This window comes from Hippocampus bargibanti, linkage group LG02 (assembly GCF_051943395.1).
Source record: "Hippocampus bargibanti isolate YZ-2025 linkage group LG02, ASM5194339v1, whole genome shotgun sequence".
Taxonomy (NCBI): Eukaryota; Metazoa; Chordata; class Actinopteri; order Syngnathiformes; family Syngnathidae; genus Hippocampus; species Hippocampus bargibanti.
In genome coordinates, this window is record NC_142735.1 from 5,887,501 (window position 1) to 5,914,490 (window position 26,990).

Below are 26,990 nucleotides of genomic sequence, written 5' to 3' on the forward strand. Positions count from 1 at the left end.
CGAGTAGCTTGGCAATCATGGCGGGGGTTGCTTGTGGCATAACTTTTTTTTTCTGTGGATGGATGTACTGTGTGAAGCGAGAGTTTCTACTGACACAATGGTGTGTTCAGCATTAGTACACAAACCCCAAAAAGCTACTTATTTTTTATTTTATTTCATTTTAACTTGCTGTAAATAGCTGTCCACAAGTGAACCATGATTTTCATTATTTTTGAGGGGATAAAATGTTTGCATTTTCTGATGTGCTTATCCTCACAAGGGTCATGGGCTGTATATGAGCCTATCTAATATGCCTTCAAGAAGTAAGTGGGGGAAACCTGAAAAAGTTCCTCTCCAATCGCAAGGCGCACACAGACCACAAACACCCACGCTTACACTCACACCCAGTTCAATCAGCCTACCATGTATGCTTTTGGAATGTGGGAGACATCTAGAGTACCCACAATTTTGACTAAATAAGCCTTAAAACTACACAAAATAGGCCTTATTTCATGTATAATAAATGTGCTATTGTGTTGTGACTAGAGAAATAAACTGTACTGTATAATAATGTCATTTTATTTACCTTTGTGATGGCAGTTGTCAATGGATGACGAACTTCCAGGTTGCCTCTTGATGATATCCGAGTGACGTTGCTGTGCTTTCTCTGTGATAATACCCTCACTCACAATGTCCCCTGCTAGCTGCTTTTCATTAATCCAAATCAACAGAAGTTTTTCAACCTCTTCTATTGCCTGAGACTGTTGCTTCTATTGCCTGAGACTGTTGCTTCTATTGCCTGAGACTGTTGCTTAGACAACACAGAAACACCCTCAGCCACACGTAGCAATGGTCGACATAACATACTAGTACTGGGACGCTAAGTGACACAAATGCACATCTCATTCGTGTTTCTCAATGATCTCCTTCTTCTGTTTGTAATTTTGTTTTGTGTCATCTTCGGTTGAACACTACCCTGTGGTGGGTTATTTTTCAGTCCCATAATAGCAAAAGTATCCTTGATAACAAACCACATATGCACTCAAGGAAAGGGGTGATGTAAACTACACTGCCAGCCACCCTGGCTCTCGACCGTGTGGTTTGGTGTTCTTCCGCCGAAAACGAGTCCGCCTGCCACCTTGGCGCTTCGTGTGGTTTGGTTCGTTTGGCGAAAACTAGTTTGTATGCTAAGATTATATTCTCTCCATTTTAATGTTCGTAAGGCGAAGTTTGTAAGATAAAGCATTCGTAAACTGAGGTATCACTGTACGTAAGAAAATAACACATTGGGGACTTAGAAGCTGATGATTGAGAAGTCAATTTGTACCTGACGAACATCTGCCATCATGTGATGTTCCATTAGGGAATTGCTAAAATCTGAGCCAAAATGTCATATTTTTGGATGTCAACCACAATAAAAGTCATTATTCTTGACTTCAGATTTGGATTGGATTGGATTGGATATGCCTTTATTAGTCTCACAGTGGAGAAAACAAGTTATTCATTAATTTGCTGTGTGCTCTATATGTAATATTTGAAGGGATTTTAACATTCGAATGGGTTCCCCAAATTCATAACGGCCCTCGAGAGGAAACCATAACTACAATGTGGCAAAAAAAGAAGACTTAAAAAAAAAGATGTTGACACCCCTGCATTAGGGTAAGCAGTAGGTTTCCATCTCTTTTGAAATCAAACCTAAGGTTCTGCTTTCACTGTGCAACAACGGATCATCTTTTTAGAAACATATTTTTGAAAATCTGTTTTTAAATGTGGTTTTGATTCCTCACCACAGTCAACGCTGGTGCTTTGCCCTCCAGTCACTAAGCTGTTTAAACCTATGTGTGCTCCAGTTGCTTGAATATATAAACATTAGTAATAATGTGTGTAAATATAAGTGTACATCTATCTATTTTTTTTTTTCTTTTGTAGCTGCGGGATACCAAATCGATCAGTCAGAACACAACTCTGCTTCATTTTTTGGCTGAGAAATGTGACGACTTGTACCCAGAAATTTTGAGGTTTCCAGAAGAACTGGAGCATGTGGAGAGTGCCAGCAAAGGTATGTTATAATCGTCTGTTGGGGGAGCGGTAGGTGTTTTTATAGACATGTCTTTGGTATTACCATGTAATATATGAAATAATAGCACTCTTTCACATTTTTACATCAAATGGAAATCGTGTAGTTTCTGTGAATAGAATTAATGGGAGATAATAAATGAAACGGTGCTTCAATCCATAGGCCACGGATCATGAACTGCCAATTTGCTTGGAAAAGTATGTTGTTTGCATATGTCAATCAATAGTTTTCACTGCTGATCACATTTATCACCAAACTCACACTTTTCAGCCTTTAACCAAAGATACGTCTGTGTAAGCTCTCGGTCGTACAGGAGTGGTCCATCTGTCTGTACTTCTTTGAAGGTGTCGGACGTTTCGCTTCTTATCCAAGAAACTTCGTCAGCAAACTAGTCTTACTGGTAGTTTAGGCCGTATATATATATCCCGACTGTCCAGACATGGCGGTGCCGCACTCTGCTATGATAGGTCCCTGCTGTCAAGTGGGGGGGGGGGGGCAGATGACTACTCCCTGCGGCTCCACTCATTGTTCCTATTGTACTGACTAACGACTGGGCTGATTGCCCCACTTCCTCCGATATCACCTCATCAGTATTACTAATCCTATGTTGCCTAAGTAGGCTATTGTATGAACGATCTAAATTGAACCTCACCCCACCATATCGGTTTAATAAAGGATTTAGCTGTTTTATGAAAATCGCTTCTTTTACTCCCCTTTCAATCTATCTATGTTCTTTCGCTAAGATGTTAACCGCATTGTCGTCAAATGAGTGGTTGCTAGCTTTTAGGTGCATATGTAGTGCCGATTGAGGCCCACTTGTATTATCCCTGTGACGTTGATAAAGTATTTTTTTTGAGAATGTGTTTAGTCTCCCCAATGTACTGCTCTTTACAATGTTAATACATTTAACCAAAGAGAAACTTACATATGTGGAGTACAGCATACTTCCACTCTTTCCTCATAAATACAGTAAAGTCTCGTTATATCGATATCGGATATATCGATAGTCCCGGTTATATCGATACTATTTCTATGCACGCACGTAGAAAATTACATGCAAATAGGGTCGGATATATCGATAGTCCCGGTTATATCGATATTTTTTCGGACTCCCTTGAATATCGATATAACGAGACTTTACTGTATATTATGACCCTATTATTTTAATAATCCTTGGTGAGTAGCTCAAAATTGATCAATATCATACTTAGTATCAGCTGATCCCTTACTTAAAAGTCTGTGAATAATAGTCCGAGAACAGAGTTACTTTTCTGATTTAAAAAAAATGTATGTTTTGATCACATCTATATTTACTCTTACAGAAATATAATGTGCCGACATATCTATTTCAACAAAGCATTTATTTTAGGAAAGTAACTTCATTTGGAGTTAATTAACTTAACCACAGCTCTGGTTCAGAGAATAAAGTAAAATTGAGTTGTTTGTCGTACTTTGAGCAAATTTGTGCATTCTTATTATTTCATTCAAATATCATAATTACTCATTTCATCTCCTTCAAAAGATTACATAATTGACTCCGGCAGCAATCTATAGGCAACATTTTTTTTTCCTTTCAAGTTAATCAGCTTTGTAAAATGTATTGAAGTAATTTAGTCAATTAGAAAACAGTTGGAAAAAGTGACTCATGCCAAAGTCATTTCGAAACTATTCAAGGACGACAGAGACAGCTCTGTGAGAAAATCATAAAAATGGTATTATATTCAATCACATTGAAACTAAGATTTGTCTTTATCTTTGAACAACATTGTCCAATTTCGAGTGACTGGAGTATACAATGTTCCACTTCTACGTTAGATGTCTACTCTTCATGTTCAGGTCAACTTTCTTTGTCAAATTGCTAAATATGCAACATACAGCACAGACGAGAAGAGCTTCTGCAGGTGTTTTTTTTTTTTTCATCTGAATATGCGAGTAGATATTTTTGGAATTGTATGAATGATTTCATCTTGTTGGTTAAAGTTAAATTAAAAAAAATATCCTGAATAGCAGAGATATGACAAGATCATTTAATCATCTCACATACAATGATTGCTGCCTGGAAGACAGCACATGCTGTAAAACACCAGACTTGCATCCGTTTGAGCCTGTCAATTGTTTCAGTTTGCAAAAGTACCGTAAAGGACCGGTTTCTGCTGCCTCATCTGGTTTCATGTATCAATGGGTGTGCTTATCTCTTTGCAACGATGTGAATGGCCAATGATGATGGAGATATATTGTGCCCTTCTTGCTTTATTGACTTTCTCTGTCCTGGTAGGTGGTATTGAGACCATAATCCTGTGACGTTAACCATAGGAGTCAATATTTTCATACCGCAACCTCACTTTGATATCAGCAGCCCAATCTCGCAAAGTGTCATGGGCCAATTTGCCTCGTTAAAATCACTCCAGAGGCAATACAAATGCAAAGTCTGGGTGCCGAGTACCACAGTGACACTCTGTCTTGACAATGCGTGAAAAAAAGAATATATGACACAAATGCTCTCATAAATCTATTTAGTGTAAGACTTAGCCAAGGGCAAAGTACTTTGGTGCCTCGGAGAGAGAGAAAATGGAGAATCTGGGGGCCGCAGGGGGGTTTTGAGAGTATTAATAATGCTGTGAATATATCTATTATCCACATTCATTTCAAAGCACTGCAGCATAATAAAGCAGCGCCCGCTTTCCATTTAAACTCATGGATGTACTTGGCTCTGTATTCGACAAAATGTCTTTCTGGATGACCAGTGAAGCAGAAGTGATCATTTGTCTTTCTGTTTCAATAGACTTGCGAGTGTTCGTTGGGTTGAGAGGAGTTCCTCTTGTGCTGAAATAGGCTTACTTTGGGCAACAATATCACTGCTCATGAGCCCGTAGTATTAAACATTTTCATTATTGGGGTTAGGGGCTTAAGGTTAACATGAGATTACAGGTATATTGTGTTTAATGGATTCAGATTTCAAGTTGATTGATTTTTGAGCAGCCGGATTTGGTATTGTGCCTTATATTTTTTTTAAGAACATATTGAATTCTATCGGTAGTATTAATCACGTGAGTTAAAATCATCAAACGAAAGAAGTGACCTACTTGTTGTTAAGTAATTAAATGAGAATAATCACAATTAATTATCAAACCGAAATGAGCGTACAATTGCATTGCACATTTGTGGTGTGATCATCGATTACTGCATTTTCCGGTGTATAAGGCGCTGGTGTATAAAAGTTATAAGTATAAATTTGGATGATGACCCTGCGCCGTATATGCAGGTGCACATTATATGTGAAGTAATACTGAGCCAGAACAGTTCTCACTGATAGAGTGTTTTATGCACATTAGTAAACATATTAGGTTATTTCATGTTTAGCTTAGTACACATTATGATTATTGCACGTTTAATTTCAGTCTAATAGCATTATCAAGCTTATTAGTTCAATAGTCGTTGCAAAGAAGCAACGGCTCCAACTTCAATCTAAGACCCTCCCAACACTGAGTTGTCCGTACCTGATTGGACAACAGATCGCTGCTGTGGACATTCAAAAACTTGTCAGAGCGGGAGCTCGCTCTCTTTGTTCCTATCTTTGTCCGTGTGCTCATGTCTTCGCTCCTACCTAGACGAGAGTGTGCTTTTTCTGTCTCACTAGAATAAAGTAGTTTTTTGTTCACCATCTATCGTCGTTACTGATATTTTTATCACTGAACTTCTTTGAACACCGAACCAGGAAAGAAGCAAGAATTTAAACCGAACACTCACAACTGCTGTCGGCAGCCACCTGTAGAAGTAGTGCATAGCTGCAGCCTCTACTCTAGCGCCTTATAATGTGGTGTGCTTTATATTTGGAAAACTTTTGTATACTGTATTCATATAGAGTTTTATAATTGGATTTTTTTTCCTTCAATGAAGGTGTGCCTTATAGGCCAGTGCACCTTATATATGGAAGAAGTGTGAAAATGCACCATTCATTTGGGGTCCACCCTATACTCTTGTGCGCCTTATATACCGGAAAATATGGTATTTGTTTATTTATTATTTTTTTTTTTATTTATTTTTATTGTTATTTTTATTTACACTTGCTTTTGAGTATCAGTGTGTTGCATTTGGATGCAAAACATCTGTCCATGGGGAACACAACTCCCAAATGAATCAAGACAAGTGCAAACAATATTTGATCTTAGAATCAGTATTTATATGTCTCCACCTTATTCTTGACCGAACAATATTGAAAATGGAAAAGTGGAAATGAAGTTCAAATGTTCACATCTTATTGTCCTTCCCGGTATGTCTGTCACTTGTGCTTCAAGTCCAAACAACCATTAGTCATTGCAGCTTCACAGACATGGCTGGAAATGGAAACAATTTCCTCACCGACTGTCTAAGGGATACTCGTCCCCGGTCTTGAGGTAGTGATAGAGAAGGATCGGGGAGGTCAGCAGTGGAAAAGGACAGTTTGTCATGAGGAATATTAGGAAACCGACCTGTCTAGCCACCAGCTCCGGATGAGCGATGCCTTCCAGAATGGTCCTGCTTTCATTTCGTTTTCCTTTTCTCGCTTGAGGGTGGATTAGTCATGTGTGTTTCTTCCTCAACCTCCCGGTACTTCATTTGTGCTTCATCTTAAAAAGAGTATTAAAAAAAGACACTGGACTAATTATTGTTGTATTCCTTTTAGGAAGACCAAATATTGTCCTCAGACCAAATATTGTCCTCAGTTTCTTTTTTAATCCTGTTACATAATTTCCCTGCAATGAACCTGAACTGAATGAATATCTACGACCAATTCTCAATCCACCACTAATAAGAGTTCCACAGTACCCGAACAATTGCTAGCATGCTAAGTATGGAGGTCAATTGTGTAGGCTTTTCCATCACCCCGCTGAGCCATGACTTGTACTTTGCATTGCCACCTATTTAATCAAATCTGCTGTTGCCAACCGCAGTCCAACACTGCCCTACATTCAGAACATCCTCGCGGAAGATAAGTGGTGTCTCACTCCCTTCCCTCCTGGACATTTACAACACCTGCCTAGTCTGAAAACCAACCTGCTGCAGTGTGAACCGTCTTCCCATTCCTCAAATAGCACCCTCGGTCCCCTGCCATATGGGAGGAGTAGCCAAATCGGATCAAGCATGAGATAGATTCATCAACCAGGCCCTTGGGAGGCCGGCCCGGCTCAATGACCCCTCCAAAGACACTTCAAAAAACTATTATTAGTGCGATATGTCAACAACTTGACTTGGAAACACTCATTTCATACGAAAATACATGGGAATTTCCTTCCTTAGAAAGCATTCTTTTGAGTACTTGACTGATTCTATACATCAACTGTTGCTTCCTTCTTAAGATTGCTGATACTGGTGCAGAAAAAAAGGCGAAGAGGCCTATGTACAAAGAGGACCACGTGATGATTGATTTCCTTGCTGCTTCTTGAACGACTTCTCCTATTTTTGTTTTCACAACCCATTCATCATACTTAAGCAAAACTGATTTAGATCTCCAATATTTAAACAATGTATTCATCGCAGTGACACTTTGCAAGTTACTATTAATAACTTCCTGGAGAAAGGTGTTCCAACTTGTCTGTCAGGAGATTATGACAAGAATACAGATAATTGTAAGGTTTGGTGTACACATGAGCAGGAAATTGAGTTTTCTCCAGGGAGATCTCTGACTCCTACCGATAATCATTTATTTATTTATTTATTTATTTATTTATTTATTGTAATGGTTAGTTGCTCGGTTTAAACCATATAGTTTTGCAACACACTTGCAGTGGATCATTTCATTTTTTAAAACAACAGTATTTATTAATTACTGACTTTATTTGGTAATGTGTTTTATTTTCTAAGCCAAGAGTGTCTTCTCTGGCTTTGTCTGTGCTAATTTAAATTCATAGTATATACAAACTGAGCTAGAAAAGCTTGAATTAATATCATCTATAGATAGAAAAAAAACATAAAAGCTTAGAAGTATTTTGTCGCTGGCATTTCAAAGTGTTGATGATAGTGATTGCATTATTCCAATAAGTGAATATATAAATTAACCTATAGTGGCTTTATGCAAGTGGCATTCATTTTCAGGCTGTATTCAGAAGGATGAAAGACTACACCCTGATCAAATTAGGACCACACTTGGTTTTGTTTTAAGTACAGTTAAGTATGAGCAAGGGAAAAAATAGCTTCTGAAAAGCAACACCTCTATGAAATTGTCAGGGCGCTTTTGTAGGGGGGCATATTTTTATTCGATGCTTCCACATACACAGGTCAACACAGTATTGACATAAGTGTAATTTGGGCCTTGTTGCCAATTACGCTAGACAGTTCACAGTCACATTCGTTTACTGATGTGCCGGGCAGTGCTGTGTCCCGTCGCCCATAGCTCTATGTATACATTGCCCCCGCAATATATGGGGAGGTCCTGGATTTTTTTTAAACTCTAAGTGGAATAAATGCAAGTATATTTATAAATTAATTATATTGATAAAATGTGTGATGCCTGTTGTAGCAATCTTATCATAAAAAAACCTGGCTCTTTTTGCCAATTGTAGTTTGCCACAAGCATCTTAAGGCATATCCAATCCAATCTTTCCAGACATGTCATCTGCCCACACTCACACCAGATCATTGGCTGTGAAGTGCTGGTATGCGGAATGCCATACCACCGCTCCCTCATTGCTTCTATTGACCACACTCTGAGGAAAAATGTGTCGGTGCCTGAAATGCTGTCATAAACTGGGTGGCTTTTGCCGATCCCCGCTTATCAATGCAGGTGGGAATTGATTTTGGATACTAAAGCGCGTCTTTTATGTCATGTGCTGCATCAATATGTAATTTAAAGTTATGGCCTGCGGCGAGTGCCTCATCTCTATTTTTACCTCAAATACCCCCACCCCTTACGACTCCAACCTGCCTTGAGAGTTTGCTGCCGGTTCCTTTTGGAGGCAATGCATGTCACGCTGTCAAGCCTTGCTGTTGATCTATTGATATTCAGTTGCTGGATTGCAATATTTACCAGAGAGATTGTATTTTTAGGGTCTGCCTTGACCACTGTCATCTGTGGTTTATCATCTGGAAAACTATACACACATGTTTAATCTATGAATGTGACTTCATTTTATCATAAATTTGTTGTTGGTTGAACCAATTTTAATTCAAATAAGTTTGTACAGTATGACACACAATTATTAATAAAATGTTACATGCAACAATGCATGTAAATAGTGTGGTTGTAGTAAAACAAATATTACATTTTATTATTCCCATTATCGGTAGACCAAATAAAAACAACAGGCTGCACATTATTTACCATGGACAACAATACAGTGTTGTCTTGGCGAAGGTGTTTTTCTCTCATTCACCCGGCATCGCACAACAGCTGAGACCATCTCCTTCACAGAAAGTCTGTTTTTATCCCAGCAATTGAAGCAGGGGTAAGGAGGAATAGAATTGATTGTTGCAGGCATCCATGAGATAAAGCCCCTGATGGTGTCGGCTGTGTTCATCGTCAGGGAGCCTTTTGTGCAATTCTGCAATGTTGATGTGTTAAGTCATAATGGTGCGAGCGACCATTCTCAGGCAGGGCTGCCAAAACAATTGCAGGCAATGTGTGTTATGTTTCATGTAAAGCCCATTATTTGAAACCTTTGCTGTAAACTTGAGGAGCATCACCCATCAAAGCATAACACAATGAGATGTGTTGAATGCTTTGAACTTATTTGTTACTCTATGGAATTAGTTTTGTTGATGGACTTGAGTCATATGACTTAACTCAAGTTTGGCTGAATGACGTGCAACTTAATAGTCCAACATTTGGCAAAGAGGTATCTAAACTACTTCAATTAACAGGCTGAATGACATGACTTGACTAGTCATCTTGTTTATAGTTTGAAATTGCCATTTGACTAAGCAACATGACTTAGAACAAGCTTTAACTGAGTAATGACTTGACTCAAGTTGCTTGACATATTTACACTTTAGCTTTTGACTAGCATATTTCTGACATGTAAACATTATTTGGGATGAAACTAGAGTTGATCCTACATTTAAGAACAACAGTTGGAATTCCATCTCCATGAGAAGTGATGTAACGAGAAAAAAAAAATCAAGCATGAGAACTGTTTTCTCTTCCACCAAAATTGTTTTTGATAATTCTGCCTCAAGATACATTTTGCCAACTTACTACTGCTACTTCGAAGGTGAAGATTTGTTATTCCTTGGGGGTGGGGGGTGACCTACATTTGGAGAATACTATGTATGCAATGATGGCTTAGACATCCAAGCCTAGAGCTGTTGAATGTACAATATAGGCTATTTGCCTGCGAGCTAACAGCCCCTCTTTTAAATGGTGCCTAGATGGAAACAGAGGATAAGGCTCCTTTGGGCTAAATGATTACTGTACAAACAACCCTGGTGTTGTTTGTCTTCTGCTGTTCTCTTTATCAATGCTCATTCTTGCAGAACCTGAACAAATAAACATATTGTTTCAATCGCCTAACTTATGTCAATCCACCTCCAAATGCAAATATGTGCATGAATACAGGTGTCGCTGAAAAGCAAAATATAGTGTTTTGTAGACATTCACATCAATGTTAAAGCGTGGGGCATTTTCTAAATGCTGAGTGTCATTACTTATTGCAGTGGTTCGATCGAACTCTAGGTACTTGGGGAATCACTTCCAGAGATTTGATGGAGCTATGGAAGTTAAACATAATGTCGTACATATGTCATATGAATAGTCAAATTCATGCATGTTTCCTTCAGGTTAGCCCTGCATTCACCCTCATTTTTGAGGCAAACAATTGTCATTTAAATTATACATTTACTTTGTCTTTTTTGTGCCCTCTTCATGTTAAAAAGTGACATAATTTTCGTTTCAATACATCTTCAAGCCCAAAAGTCTTCTTCGTTTTGGCCTCACCACTGCTCTATTGGACTTTTATTAATACATACAGTGTGTTATTCATATGTTTCTGAAGAGGTTTTTGTGTCAACTGGAATCCACTTGCTAAATGAAGACAAATATGCTCGCTGTAAGAATTGATCTGACCTTTTATCGCTGTGAGAGGATATTAATCTTTCCACATCTGTTATTCGTTTTATTTTAGGGGGGTGCTATGGAGGGTACAAAAAGTCAAAATGTTTACATTTTTATGTAGGCCGAGGCATAACACCAAACAGCTCAATAAATGCATGACTTATTTTTAGAAACAGGTTTTCCAAGTGGCAGGACACCATCAAATGATGTCCAGTATGTCCATTTTTGCCTCAGTTACTTCAAAAAACAATTCATCACCAATCATTTTCATGCAGTGATTTAATTACTATGGCATCCCCAATGTTAAAATAGAATGTAGTAAAGTGACATATATTTGTAAACTACCCTTTGATGCCATTGTAGGGTGTTTTTTCATTTGTGGTAAATGCAAAGCTATGTCTTAATTCTATAAGCAAGAAAGAAAATCTGAAGCCACACTCACAATCACAGGATGTTTGCAGGTGTAACATGAATAATAGAGTGCTAATTACATTGTCATCATAATAGCATCAAAAGCTAGATTTTAGCTACCACATGGCAGTCACATTATATTGCTGCAATTTTAAAGTTAATGTGATGCGTTATATTTGCACTCTCTGTTGTGAGGTCACTTTGGCTAGAAGTCATCTGTCAGCGTGACACTGGTAGTCCCGACACTTTGCTTCACTGAACGCGTCATGGGATGATAGGTGATGATGGCACAACATACCTTTGCAACATTTAGATTGAAGACTCGCCTCCGATTAAATAATTCATAATGTATTCCGGCTGCCGCTGCCAAATGCCTTGTTGCCTGATTTGCCTCTTCCAGTCAGTGAGCACATTGAAACCTTCCTGTCACCCCCCCCCCCTCCCCCCGCCCCCGCACCACTTCTGGGGCAATGTCATTCATTTCATCTCATCAAGTCGATGAAACTCACTGACCAACTGAAAAAGTTCTGGGAATCACCAAAATAGACACGATTTCACAAGGACCACAGAGGTGTACATGTATTTGGAAAATTCAGAAGAGCTTGGGTTGATGGTGGAAATTAGAGACTGATTTCTCAACTAGTGCGCGGTGTGCGAGCCCACACAATGGGTCCATGAAGCGTGACAGGATCTCTTTACACAAGCGTGTATACTTAACTATAGCGTTCTTATGCCAGTTGTGTGTAAACTAGAAAACCTCTGTGAATCCGGTTGGATATTATAACTCCAACATGAGAACAGGGAAAGGAAAAAAAATATAAATTGTCAATCAATAAAATTAATGATGTTATTGATTGGGAAAAAAGAAGGATTTCCACAAGATGTGAAATTGATCATTTACAACTGCTGAAGAAACTTTGTACTTGAACATTGCCAATATTCTACGTTTCTTGACCCAAGTGGTTAACACGTCAACTTCACAGTGCAGAGGTCATAGGTTCAATCCCCGCTCTGGCTTCCTGCATGGGTTTTCTCCAGATCTTCCGGTTTCCTCCCACATTCCAAAAACATTCATGGCTGTCTGTTTGAACACTCAAAACAATGTCCTTAGGTGTGGGTGTATGTGCAGATCGTTGTTCATATCGGTGTGCTGCATTATTGGATGGCAACCAGTTCAAGGTGTCCCCCGCCTACTACCCGAAGACGGCTTTAATAGGCTCCAGCACCTCCCGCGATCCTAGTAAGGAATAAGCAGTTCGGATGATGAATGAATTAATCAATGAATGAATTGGATTACATTGGATTGGGTGTACCTTTTTCGTCTCGCAGTGGAGGAATTTACATTTCACAGCAGCAAAGTTGTGGAATGAATGAATGAATGAATGAATGAATGAATGAATGAATATTGCTGTAGTCAGTGATAATGTAAAAGAACAGTTCCAATATATCAACACTATTAGATGCCAATATCACTGAAATAAGCTTCTGTCATCGCGGTGCTTGACGTGCACATTGCGGCTACCGTATTCCTTGCTCATATCAGGAAGTGAAAAATTGAAAGTGGCCCAGTTGCCCTGCAGATAACTAAAAGTGTCAAGACTGTAAGAGAAAAAGTCACTGGCAAGTGGTGCAGTTTTCTGCACCACTTGCTGTTGTCCCCTTTTGATCTCAGGAAGTAGAGAATGAAAACACTGGGCTGGGTGCTTTGAAAGATCCTCACCATTTTCTTCCTTACACAGTGCACAGCTCTACCAGAAATGAAACACAACCACCGAACCCCATAATTTACTGGTTCATGATATCACTCGGGTGTGTTTTTATTCATTAATGGCAGAATGAGTACCTTGAAGTTTCAAATGCACTGCACAACTGCTGCCAGTGAGCTCATTTTACTATTTTTTTACCCATGTGTTCTTCTTCCACATTATCTTTGGCCATCACCAAATGAGAGCAAAAACAACAAAAGGTGACTGCAAAAACCTCTCGGAACATCCTTGCCATAAAAAAAGGAAACACAACAATTTAGATGTTGACACGGAAAACAAATACAGTGTGTTCGAAACAATTATACAGTAAAGTCTCATTATATCGATATCGGTTATATCGACAGTACCGCTTATTACGATACTATTTCTATGAACGCAAGGAGAAAGTTACATGCGCGCAGGGTCGGATATATCGATAGTCCCGGTTATATCTATTTTTTCGGACTCCCGAGAATATCGATATAACGAGACTTTACTGTACTTTGTAAGTAGCAATCGCACAATGCCAGAACAGAGTCTATGGCTTTCTGTGATTGTTTTTATGTAACATACCAAACACACAGTGACAAAAATAATAATTCAACCTTACTTGTCACTGTGTTAATTGCATTGGCAATGTATTTTACATTTGCCCTACTTCCTGTTTTAATGTGCATTAACCTTAATCTTTATTAAAAAAAAAAACATTAAAATAATTAAATGGACTGGAGAGTGATAACATACGATTCTAATGGCTTATTTTAAGCTGCATTAATGAAATAGCTGAATTCTCAATGAATAAATACATAAGCAGATGCAGTTACTTACACATACTTAAATACCGATATTAATAAATAAATAAAACTGATAATGCTATTTATTTTCTCCTAATTATTATCAACCAATACGTGCATCTGTTTAAGCTCTCAGTCGTACAGGCGTGGTCATTCCATGAAAAGGTTTCTTCAGCCGCCATCAGTACTTCTTTGAAAGCGTTGGATGTTTCGCTTCGCATTCAAGAGGCTTTGTCAGCAAACTAAAATTTTCATCAGTCAGAGCAATCTCCATCAGTCTGAACAATAGAAGTAATCGGTGTAGCCTCAGGGAATGGTCCTCCGCTCCCCCCAACCTTAGAGCAGGGACCTATCACAGCAGAGGTCTGGCACCGCCACCTCTGTCCATTAGGGATATATATATAGGGCCAGAAATACCAGCAATATTTAAGTTCGCTGACAAAGCCTCTTGGCTGAGAAGCAAAACGTCCGAAACCTTCAAAGAAGTACAGATGCCGGCTGAAGAAACGTTTTCATCGATCAACCCATACTTGATAATGCAGTGGCTTTTAGATGAATGTCTTTAAAGAAAGAAAGAAAGAAAGAAAGAAAGAAAGAAAGAAAGAAAGAAAGAAAGAAAGAAAGAAAGAAAGAAAGAAAGAAAGAAAGAAAGAAAGAAAGAAAGAGCGAGCCCCATGTGCCTCCTAAATGGGTAATACAATATGTACTGTACTTGAGTGTTGTCCAGCACTGGATGTCCGATGCTATTAAAACAAAATTGTGAGCAAAAACAACGGCCGCCTAAAAAAAAGTATCACGTTGCACCTCAGAGCTTCACAATGGAGGTCATGTCTGTGAGACATTATTGGTTTTGGCAGTCACTGCAGCTCCAAGCCTGCTCCAGATCTCTGGAGGAATTTCAAATGGAGTCAATTACAATATATTTCGATGTATGGGAAAGTTTAGACATTGACCTGAGGGTGATGATGACTATTCCCTGGGAAGTATTTGCCCTCTGCAGTGAAACACGCAAGAAGCCCAAAACTTCATTGGCGACAGAAATACTGTGCTATATATATATATATATATATATATATATATATATATATATATATATATATATATATATATATATATATATATATATATATATATATATACGTGGTCATCGATAAAAGGGAAAGCCGTTGTCGTGGATGTAGCGGTCCCGAGTGATGGAAACATCAGAAAGAAGGAACATGAGAAAATCGAGAAATACCAAGGGCTCAGAGAGGAGCTGGAGAGAGCCTGGAAGGTAAAGCTGACAGTCGTGCCTGTGGTGGTCGGAGCACTCGGGGCAGTGACCCCAAAACTCGACGAGTGGTTGCAACAGATCCCGGGAACAACATCGGATATCTCGGTCCAGAAAAGCGCAGTGTAGGGAACAGCACGGATACTGCGTACAAGCTTCCTGGCCTCTGGTAGAGGACCCGAGCTAAGATGGGGGACAGACACCACCCACGAGGGGTGAGACGATGATTTTTTTTTTTTATATATAAAAGCACAGTATAAAGGGTAAAGGGTACCATTTAGCCTGGAAATAACTAAACGACTTTTCTTAATTATGTCCACGTTTTCTTGAAAAGTCGCTCTTGACAATGGCTTTGACAGTACATCTTTAACCAAATCCATTTCTTCCCTTCCTTCAGCCATTGTGGGTTGACAAAACTCCTATTAAATCAACACAATATATTTGCTTATGCAGCTCGCTACCGATACAGCATGCTAGCTCTGACCAGAATGAGCTGCTTGTGATCAGAGAGGTTTGAGTTTGATTGGCTAGTCACTAGCCAGTCATAGTTTGCGAAAACCATGACAAAATATAATTAACATCAGTCCATAATTCAGATATATTTAGGTCAGCAGAGAAGGCGTTGCAGGCCTTGATGGTCCGCCACTGATTATTTGATCATTTCCTGATTCTGGTCAATGAAGGTCCAACTGTCAGATAATTCAAAAATATTATTGTGAGCAATTATCCTTTTGTGTGGGGTTTGCGAAGATTTTTTTTTTCACGACAATCTGCTCAGTAGCAATAAATGTTAAACCTGTTAAACCTGTTCACTATTTACGGTTGGAAATCATCATGTGTGGTGAACATTTGCACCGTGCCATGGGCTAACGGTATAGAGGACCAGCTGGTTGATTTATGTGTATAACATGTACGTCATTGCCAACAGTAAAAATGAGAGGAGAAGCTGTCTTAGCTTATTTCAAGTAGCGTACACATTCTTCTTTGTCATTCCACGATATGCTTTGAGGCGGACCAGATGTTATTGTTCTCTATTTGTGTTTTTTTTTTTCCTTTTGGTCTCACTTCAAAATAAATAAAAATGCAAAAAATAATAATTTTACACATCTCCGAAATTCTTCTGCCTCGACTGTATCCCCCTTTATTCCCCCACCTCTTCTTCAGATCTCCTTGAAGTGTGCATTCAGAAGATAAGTGTGGCTATGTTTTGTCCCCTGGAAATGTTATTTCAGTGGTAATTTTACTAATGATATCCCCAAAGAATCTGCACTATATTCTGCACGCACAAGATTAATTGGCACCGAAGGCAAGTATCTATGTACTGTATTTCCGAAGCAAAAAAAAAAGCTCACTTATAGATGAATAAATAATACATAAGGACATTTATACATTATCCAGGCCATAAAAATGACCTAGCTAGCTAGGCCAGCTCATGCTCCTTGACCTACCTCTCTTTACTGCCCATCAAAAAGAGGCAGTATTTTTGTCCCTGTGAACACTAAACTGAAATTGTGAGATGAAATTCAAGCTGTGAATTGTCCGGCTTCGGATATCAAAGCATTAATCTGGACAGGATGGTGCTGATGTGAAAAGATATCTGGGAAAGACAAAAGGCAGGTGCGAAGTTTCACACTTTATCCTTACCTGCTGTGTTGACAAGTCAGCCACCAATTCGTATGATTGCCCGTTTCACTGTATGAAAGTGCACTCAGTTGCGGCGATATCATACTATGTTATTTTCCTGAAGATATAAGTGGGAAAGAAGCTCCTCACACCCACTTCATATAAAAGTAGGAATGTCAGTTTTTAGATGGTTCCCTTGGCTGCCTCATATGACAGGTAATGAAAAACTTCAAATTGTCCATATGTGTCAATGTGTGTGAATGTGCCCTATGATTGTCAGTTGGCCAATGCAGGGCTTACCCTATCATGACGACACATGGGTAGAAAATGAGCAAAGGCAGATGGACGTCTTTCAGATGCCTTGTTTGAGATCTGGGAAAGTTTGCATTCATTGCGCTTCCATCGCAGCAACTGTGTGCCTATTCGGGAAGAGTTTCACCAGGTTGTCCTGGCTGGGCGATTGGCTGGCTCAAGGTGTCCGTGCCGACTACCCAAAGACGGCTGGGATAAACTCCAGTACCACCCGCCACCCTTGTTTGGATAAGTGGATCAGAAAATATATTGATGGATGAATGATGATGCATGATAGACGTGCGTAGCAGATTTTGTTCTAGTCAGATAGGTAGTCTGTGCTAGTAGACTACCTATTGAGTATTCAGATTACAATGAAGATTTTGATTCAATATTACATGGGAAAAAACTGTTGCCAGAATGTGACATTCGATCGTGAGACCACAACAACAGCAATAGTACATCATCACACTGGTTTCTACCAGCAAATATCACCACGGTTAATATGACAGTGTTCTGTAACTCCCATTTCACCGCTTGCAGCCTGCCGACCAGCTGCGGAGTCTAATACCACCAGTGACCTCCACCCTTTGCTTTATTGTATTGCTACAGTGCCACTGAACCCATCACAGTGGTGCTGTTACCATGCGTGTATGTGTGCCTGTGAGTTAAGTGTGTGTTCAAATGGCCGTCCACTTGAGGTAGCCTCCGTGGCTGTGCTGAAGGTTGGGCTGGTGTGTATGTGAGCTGCTGCTGCCATTCAATTTTATCGTGGGAAGATGAGAAGAGGAGTGAATCCAGGCTGTGGAAATGATGTACAGCAAGACAAGGTTGACCCTTGGGTGACTGAGGACACTGCTCTTCAACCCGTTTTATTTCTTCTTTCCCACTTAAATTGCAGTGCAGTTGCTTCGGGGGCGGGATAGGTTAAGTAACATAACTTATCAGGGTGATCCGCCTTATCGTCACTCTGTTTTACTGATCGGTTGCAAGCCACATGAATGATAACGGAGCGAATCTCATTGCAAAACACAATTTTTCTGCACTGAAATATTTTATTGAACTGAATTTAATAAAAGTACAACGTAGTAGAACAGAAAGTGAGACTGTCAGTCATTTGTTTCAAATAATGGAGTAGATAGGTTGTTTGTATTCAAATGAAAAATCAGCATATTTGATTTCAATTCCATATATCATCATCATCACAAATACATAACATACATGTAATGCAATCACTTTACAAAAAATATTATTAATTTTTGTTGTCATATGAATGTATATAATCACAATCATTTTGTCCAGCGATGTAGACTTATCAGTATTTATTGGCAAATGCATTGTATAATGAAAAAAGGTCAATAAAAAAAAATACATCGTGATTTTTTTGGGAGGGGGTTTCAGAGGTCTACATCTATTTTATGATCCCCCCCAGAGGTTTGCATTTACATTATTTTTTATTATATATTACATTTGTGAGATGCTAGAAAACATGACGAAGGCGGAAGTATACGCCGAAACATGTCAGTTATTTCAAACACCTACAATACACTGTCTGCAAGAAAAGAATCTGTTTAAAATTAACTAACAACTAACACATTGGTTGTTTTTTTTTTCTTTTTTGGCTATAAATTATTTATCCATTACTTTATATGTTATGGTCTGAATAATTCATGTAACATTCTATGTTAAATCAAAGTGAACATAATTTATTACTTTGTATCTATGTATTGAGAAGTAAATACATATTCTTTTAATGTCAAAAGTGATCCATTTGAAAATACAAATATGTTTTGCTTTTTGTTGACGAGAATGTTGACGACTGTATATATGAAAAAACCATGGTCTATAAATGTATTTCTATCTTCAATTCCATTGAATTTGACACAGTTTAACACAACTATTTTGTTGTATACTCTGCCCCATATTTTTTCAGTTTCTGAATGTGCTTACTTGAATGACTGCCTCCTCTTTTGACTCCAGAAGGGTATTTGTATGAGTGTGTGTATGCGTGTGTGTGTGCTGATAAGCCTAAACCCTTTAACATCAACCTAAACACGGCTGTGCATTCATGCTTGAGTCCCATCTGATCCCTTAAGACTCGCTGTTTGAAGTGTCTGCTTGAAAAGGCGAATCTGAATTCTGTGAAATCCGCAGCAACGCAGCAAACAGTGATTACAGACTGATTAATGAGCCACACTACACACAAACACTCTTATACTGTACACACACTCCTTATGCATGAGTTGCTAAACCTGAAATGGATAATTGAAGTCACAACAGTGTATTTATGCCACTCCTGGTGCTGAAAACGTGAACTTATGAATGCTATTTTCATGTTTTTTCTCCACAGTCTCTGCAGAAATCCTCAAAAGCAGCCTGACCACCATGGAGCGTCACATTGTGAGGCTGGAAAACGACATTGAGAACTTCCCTAAAAGTGACGACACGCAGGATCAGTTTGTGGAAAAAATGTCGATATCCTTTTTCTGGTGCCTTTAGAGTTTGTGTCCTCATAGAGATTCACAGTGTGTAGAATATGAGGTCACGCTATGCATTGGAGCCGCCAAGGCATGCTGTGTTTGCCTCATCGCCAGTAAGCTCTTAAAGTCACTTGGTCTGATAGGTGGCACCCCGGGGACCGGAAGAGAATGGATCTGGCTGCCTTGCTGTGCAATGTTGATCGGATCGCCCTCCTCACTTCTTCCCCAGTTCCCTCGAGTGAAATCATGCCTGCAGCTATTTTTACTGCGGTCTGCCATGGCTGGCTGTCCCCCCCAGGGGACTCTTTAATGGTGGCTCCAGACCCTCACACCAACTTATCTATGATTTCATCTTCTGACCTGGCCGCCTGACCGTCTTCACTCATGGCACCTGTCCTCTTTCAATATCTCCTCTGCAATAGAATTAGCCTTGTCTTGAATCCACTTTAGTTCAACAGAATTTGTTTGTGGCCATCGATAGTGAAGTAGTTCACTCTGCGAAGTTGAGTTGTCTGTCTTTGTGTCTGGCTACAGGGGCAGGAAATTGACTGGTGGGCGACAAATGGATGGAGGTACTGTATCGGGAGAATCACTTTGAAGCATCACTTTCTCATTTGCAAATTGTTGCACATTTCCTAATTACATTGTTGACACCTTAGCCACTCAAATACAAATTGCTTTGTCAACCAGCAACTAAAAAGAAAATAGTCATTGCCATTTACAACAAAAATAGCTAACCCCAGTTGCTTACTAGTCGCAAAACCCGAGTGTGTTGACGAGTTAAGAACTGAGTAGCATTATTTTACAGCTAATACCCTCAAGCCCCCACAGGTATGCTTGTTGATTTCAAAAACTGTCACCTGTCTAGGTACACAACCACATTATGAGTATCCTCATGGCCCAAAAACACAGCCAATCAAGTCAACAAATGCATTTTCACTTGTGCGTGCTGTACATATGTAACAAACGTAACATACAGTATACGCAGATACTATGTAAACACACACTCCGGCATATTTAATATGACTATATTCTCACATTCATCATTTATAATCCTATATAATGTAATGCACTCAATCTATCACCCGGCTCTGATTCATATAGTGCCATTTGAACCTGTTTTAGAAGACAGCAAACAATTCTCCCTTTATTTTATTATTTTTTTTTGCATCCATGTGACTTGCTTTCATCATTAAGGATTTTATAACCACCATTAGGTTATAGATTTTTATTTGGATATGTTGTTGGAATTTTGCGAATTAAATATTTTATTTTTGAAGAAGCTTGTTGATTGTGCATTGCTAAGATTTAGGGTTATTTCAATAGTCATGATTATCACACACTTTCGAGGACACCCTATGTATGGAACATTTCAACTAAAAAAATAAACTCCATCACAAAAGTCAATACAGTGCCACCCAGAAAGTGTCTGACCTCTCTCGTTAGCAGACACTTAAACATTGTCTTCACTCTAGCCATTAACTTGCTAAACAGTAACCTAAGTGACTGTATAGTTGCCCTTTGCAATTGTGCTGTGGAGGAGTCATCTCATTATAGTTATTGTAGTTGCAACTCTTTACTCACTTGAACCACTGTTACTGATCTATATAATCTCCAGCATAGACACTTAGAGGTGCTCAAGGACATCTACCTAATTGCACAGTTGTTGTTCTACAAATCCAGCGACTGATCAATGATTCAATGATTTTTTGCACCAACTGTACAACTGTTATCCTATTTTATTCTACCACTAATCACTTACTGTATGCTTTGCTTGACAATGTGCACATATTCTCAAAGTTGTTCGTGAGAGGTACCACTAACATGAAGGAATGCTTTCCCATACTTATTTGTCATGTCTTTGTCCATGATGATATTAGTGCAGCGTGTCCTACCGGAGACATTCCTTATGTGCTCTACATACTTGGTCAAAAAAGGCAATTCTGATTGTGATTCTGATCTCGCGGCGTGTCAATTGATGACTTGGTTAGTACTTGTGTATATACAATTAGGGCTTGGCTCAAATATTTATGCAATTAAAATCACTGAGAAATAGACCCACTTCGTCCCTGTCTGTGCTCTTCGTGTAATGCAGCAGGCAGACCTGAAAGCTTTCCTGCTCCCTTGATGTTGGTATTGTTGCTCTTGTTGGAGAACTGATGGTTTGATTGAGAGGAACCCGGGAAGTGTAGATGTACTGCAGCACGACTGTCCCTCACTGTCTGGAGTTGCTCCCTTGACAGTCATGGTGAGAGGTTGTCATGTCGTGACCTAAAAGACTGCATCCGCTTTCCCTTCGATTATTTCACAATTTCCGTTAGATGACTTGGGCTCTGATTGCCAGTAAGAATTTGCCTTGATTCCAAATGTTGGCCCAAATTCCAAACTGCATGCATTTGGAGACTGTAGTTTAATTGCAGTTGTGATTCTGTTTTTTTTTTTTAATTTTAATCATTTTCAATCCTGACAAATTGGCGTGCTAGACTGGAGTGAAGAGATGAAAGTGCACGCCTGATCTCTCACTTTGCTCCCCGCGGTGCTCCATTTACATATTATCACCTGTGTATAAAAACAACAAAAGCAAGCATGCAATTATGACATGAGCTGAAACGAATATGCTTTTTTTCTTTCTCCTGAATTATTTGAATTTGTTGCTAGGTCGTTTCTGCTGTTGAGGGAGGAGAAAAATGCAGGTTTATTGTTCCTTCATTCTAATTTGTTGGCACGCTCACATTTCTGCCGATACTGCCACTCAAGACAATAACTTACATCTGGAGGGGAATGATGCAGAACCAATTGTTTGCAGTTATCTAACAAATCAGTCTTGTAGGGTGTTGTTGTGAATTTGAACATGAAGATTTTTTTTCTCCTATATACATGGATGTGAAAATTCATAAGCTGAAGTATCTCGAAATGCGTGTCCTGTAGCATTGCTTTGAGGATGTGGAGAACAAAATTACAGTCCATGCATACGTGGTCTTGATGGCTTGTAATAAAAATGCCCGATTTCAAAAGCTGTCATTCAAGATACTAAATAATTGAAATGTATCACTTAAAAGCTGTTTTTTCAATGTTGTATTCACAGTCAGGACTTACAATTACTCACCAGTGCAAATTATTGCCTAAAATATTGTCATATGATTGGGTCTCAATTTATAATAGGTCACATTTAAATGACTGGCACATTTTAAAAAAGCACACAAGAACAAACATTTTATACAGTTTTAAAAAGGATTCTTGGAATGTTATCATGTACTTTATATCATGATGATCAGAATTGGAACATCTGGGAGCCTTTCACGTCATTTTTATCAGATTGCAATTGAGGTGGATTGCGTTATAATTGTATCGTTGTGTGTATGTGTGTTTTGAAATTAAATGTTCTTAACTTAGCAAATCAGAAAATATGAGCTAGGTCTTGTTAAAGAAACAAAAATGAAGTCAAAGTCAGCTTTATTGACAAATATGCTAATATGCATGACATACAGCACAGATGAAATTAATGTCCTCTCGGACCCAGCATGCAAGGCACTAATAGTTGGCTAACGTGGCTAAAATGGACAGACAAAAGGAATCAAGCGGAGATCCGTGGAAGCACTTCATTTGGCTTTAGTGATACATTTTTCTCTTTCCATTCCGGTAATGTATGCAAATGACTGAATGGGCTGTTTATTCAGCAGTTTAGTGAGCTCGATCAGCGAGAATAAATGGCTGCCCACGGAGGCTGTTGAGTTGAGCCACGAGTCCCTGGGGATCCCTATTTCACCGGGGAGGCTGTGATTACTCGGAGGAACGGCGGCCTAAGAGGAGGACTCTGTATGCTGGAATATTAATGTTAGTTGGGGTGGCTCCATAGGCATGATGATACCAGGGTTGACTGAGTCTTGATAGATTCAGATACATGACTGATCCGTCTTCAACGGCTCGGCTGAATGCACTCAGCCAGTCTCCTGCTATTTGCTTTAACATTTGATTTCCCACAAGGCCAGCGTAACAGGATACCATTCACACTAGTTGCCACATGTTGAGTGACAACAAGCTGGCCTCATTGGCCATTTTGGTGTACATAAAAAAAAAGGCATGTGCGTTTTTTTTCCCTGAACAATGCAACTTAAAGTATTTGGGGCATGCTTTATGGACTTCCCACATGGGACATATCAAAGTGGAAATATGTTTAATTTAATAGCCTTGCCGGATTGAGATGACAATTATTCCTGTCAGAATAGCTTGAATCAATACAGGGTGGTTGTTTGGCGTTTGCTTTTAAATGTAATAAACATTTGAAAACAACGTAGATATTTCAATTCAAGTAACACTCTTATGACATGCATTGATTCCGTGCTTATATTTCATTTCCGAATACATAGCGCTAGTTGCATATATGTTAAGTTCTGAGTCATTCTGCTATAAAGGTCCCACAGAAATCTCAGACCCCCTAACCTTGGATTGTACTTGCTCTGTCACCATTCCTCGGTCTGCCGTGCAACTTACTCTGATTCACAGAAGCATCACAGCACCCTCTGGCCCTATGAATGGATTGTCTCTTGAGTTCAGCAATGAGTGTCTTGTTAGGCTCTTGACATGGGGCCATATGTGACAGCTCCATTAGACAGTAAAGGAAACCAGATGATGGGCCACATAGCCTGTAGCTCCCATGTGGTAGCAGAAGGTGTAGCACCAAAGCAACAAAGATATACAAGGAACTCAGCCTGACATTAACCCTTTCTTAAAGAGTCAACAATTATTCAAGATGCCCTTTCAGTGCCTCGAGTTTTTTTTTTTTTTGGGAGGGATCTGCAAATACCCCTCCAAGCCAATATGCTTCACCCTCTTTCATATGTGAGGTCAAATACTATTTTGTTTGCTGTACAGTGACAACACTTCCAATGTCGCCCCTGGTGTTCGATGATGGATTCCGAAATTCAGAACATTCAAGTCAATCTTACATTGCTCGGTGAGATTAACTTTTTTGTGGTGTATTTTTCTGGTTGCCCTCCAGATTTTACGTATCACTGTTTCTCTTTTGATGAAGTAGGAATGTGGATGAGCACCACAAGTGCAACCATGAGTGAATCCACTTCTACACGGCTTGGTCTCTGCTCCAGTCTGACTAAAAGACCTAGTGGCAGAAGCTCCAATGTGCACCTCATTATTTCCCCAAAGGGCCTGAGCTTAGTGCGATGGTAATAGACAGAAGCCCAGCCACCCTCATTTGTCACAAGCTCCTGGGTTTGATGCAAAGCCCCCCTTGAGCACTTGTTGCTTAAGTCTAATCCTGCAGAAGACGAACCATGCCGCTCAGCTCAGCCATCCCCACTCTCTGCCGTCATGCGTCGTGATGTCAATCTCATTTGATGTTTAAATGAAATCCCTTTCGTAGTTGAGTGGCAGGACCATTGTTGACCCATGCATTATTCTATTGAAAGGGAAGCAGGAGAGGGATGTGACTGGAGTTATTTGTGTTAATAATACAAGCTATTGACAGAACTGAGTGGTTCAAGTTAGTGCACCAGGATAGCCTCAAGACTGAATGTGACTTAATAAAACAGTCTCCTAATACCCATTAAAATATACTGGCAATATTTGTTGAAGTTGATTTTTGAGTACATGAAGAAGCAGAAATTAATAGCCAGTGTTGAAAATAGGATATTACAACGGCTTCAGTAACAATGCCCTGAATGGGAAAATAAAGCACAAATTGTTTCTAAGACTGCTCTTTCTATGAGGAACATAGAGATATGACAAGCAGGATTCATATTGTTTCATTTTATTTATGTAGTTATTTTTAATTGTATTTCCCTTGATTGCTCTCCTGTACATGTTGAGACGATTGGTGGTTTATTTAAAATTCGATTTCCAGGCCAAATACAATGAAAAAGTGCATCATTAAATCATTTTGCATGAAGTGCAATTATGAAATGAAGTGCTGTCCACAATTTGGATTCCAAATATAAGCATATTATTAAAGAATTAGTTCAGACTAGTAAAAAAAATGTGGTCTTGCAATTTCTCCACATAGCGGTTGCACATCAACCTCAATGGAAAGGTGTCGCTTGAGGTTGCTCGAACAGGTTCTCTCCAGTGACAAAACCTTGTGATCTCTCACTCTCCATGACTGCGGGCCCTCCGTCCTCCACCCCACACTCTTACCCGGTGATGATAAAACCATCTTATCGACTGTTTTTGCACGCTTGAAAGCAATTAAGCGCTTCATTATGCAGATTAAGTGTACTAATTGCCTCATGTTAGCTAATTGATTACATGATACTGCTCTGAGGCTAAGACGTGAGCCGCCTTCTTCCAAAGGAGCATCTTAAAGCGGGCCATTTATGAACAGATTAATGACAATGAATGACACTGTGAGCTGTGTCACCAGCGTGTCACTTCGCACTCGGCAAATTTTCCAGTGCAGGAGGGAAAAGATGGAACGTGATTGTTAATTAAAATGAATGTGTGACAGTCAGAAAGACTAACAATTACAAACGGCAATCTGATTGTAGTCAACGGGGGAGTCTCCATTAATTGGCAGAATGAGGATCATCAATCACCCAAAGGGGGTTGGTGGGGCAGCCAGACTATTTTGTCACAGTCACTCAGTGTGGAGGCAGTAGCATGGTGTGCATCCCAGGAACAGTCACGTTGAACAAGAACATTAATTTTCTTCTTTCTTTCCTCAACTCTGTTCTTCACTACACTAGCTTTTTTGTGAGATGCCGTTTTTTATTTTTTATTTTTTTTGGTGCTGTGGTGGTGGGGCGAATGGGGTGCAGGACCCGGTTGTCAGAACCCATTGTTGAGTTTGAAGCCTTCCGAGGATGTTGTGTGCTGATGACATGTGCTGAAAGGCTTGTAACTCCATATGGCTGTGCTTCATTCAATGAAAAGTGCTGGCACTGTGTACCGTGTTGATATTGTTGTTTTAATAAATCATGTCCCCTTCTTATGCAAATAATGACAGCCATCTTTGCAGTCTTAAATTTGGATTTGGATTTTCCTTTATTTGTCTCGCAGTGGAGAAATTTACATTTCACAGCAGCAAAGTTATGAAAGGAATGAAAGTAGAAAAACAAAATACAGGAGCTGCTGGAAAGGCAGCCACTCTCGCAGCGCCGTCTTGAAGTCAAAAGAACAAAACAAACTAAATGACAAATAACATGACAACACAAAGACACTGAGAGTCATTCATTTTTAAGCACATTTAAATGACTGACGTGAATTCTAGGTTGCGATATTGTAGCAGCTGTCTTGATCAATCACTGTCTTGATTAAGTCACACATATATGGGGTCTGATAAC

General features: G+C 39.3%; 1 protein-coding gene across 8 annotated transcripts in view; it reads left to right on the forward strand.

The window, feature by feature from the left end:
- The window catches only part of diaph2 (diaphanous related formin 2), a 371,573-nt gene that overhangs the window by 235,298 nt on the left and 109,285 nt on the right, over window positions 1-26,990 (forward strand). For 7 of the 8 annotated variants that reach the window (XM_089022057.1, XM_089022075.1, XM_089022097.1 and 4 more), the window contains 2 exons: window positions 1,909-2,038; window positions 19,566-19,690. In XM_089022057.1, coding sequence (XP_088878183.1) covers window positions 1,909-2,038; window positions 19,566-19,690 — 255 coding nt within the window. Of the gene's footprint in view, window positions 1-1,908; window positions 2,039-8,639; window positions 8,784-19,565; window positions 19,691-26,990 lie in introns of those variants that run through there. The other variant, XM_089022114.1, reaches the window with a different exon arrangement.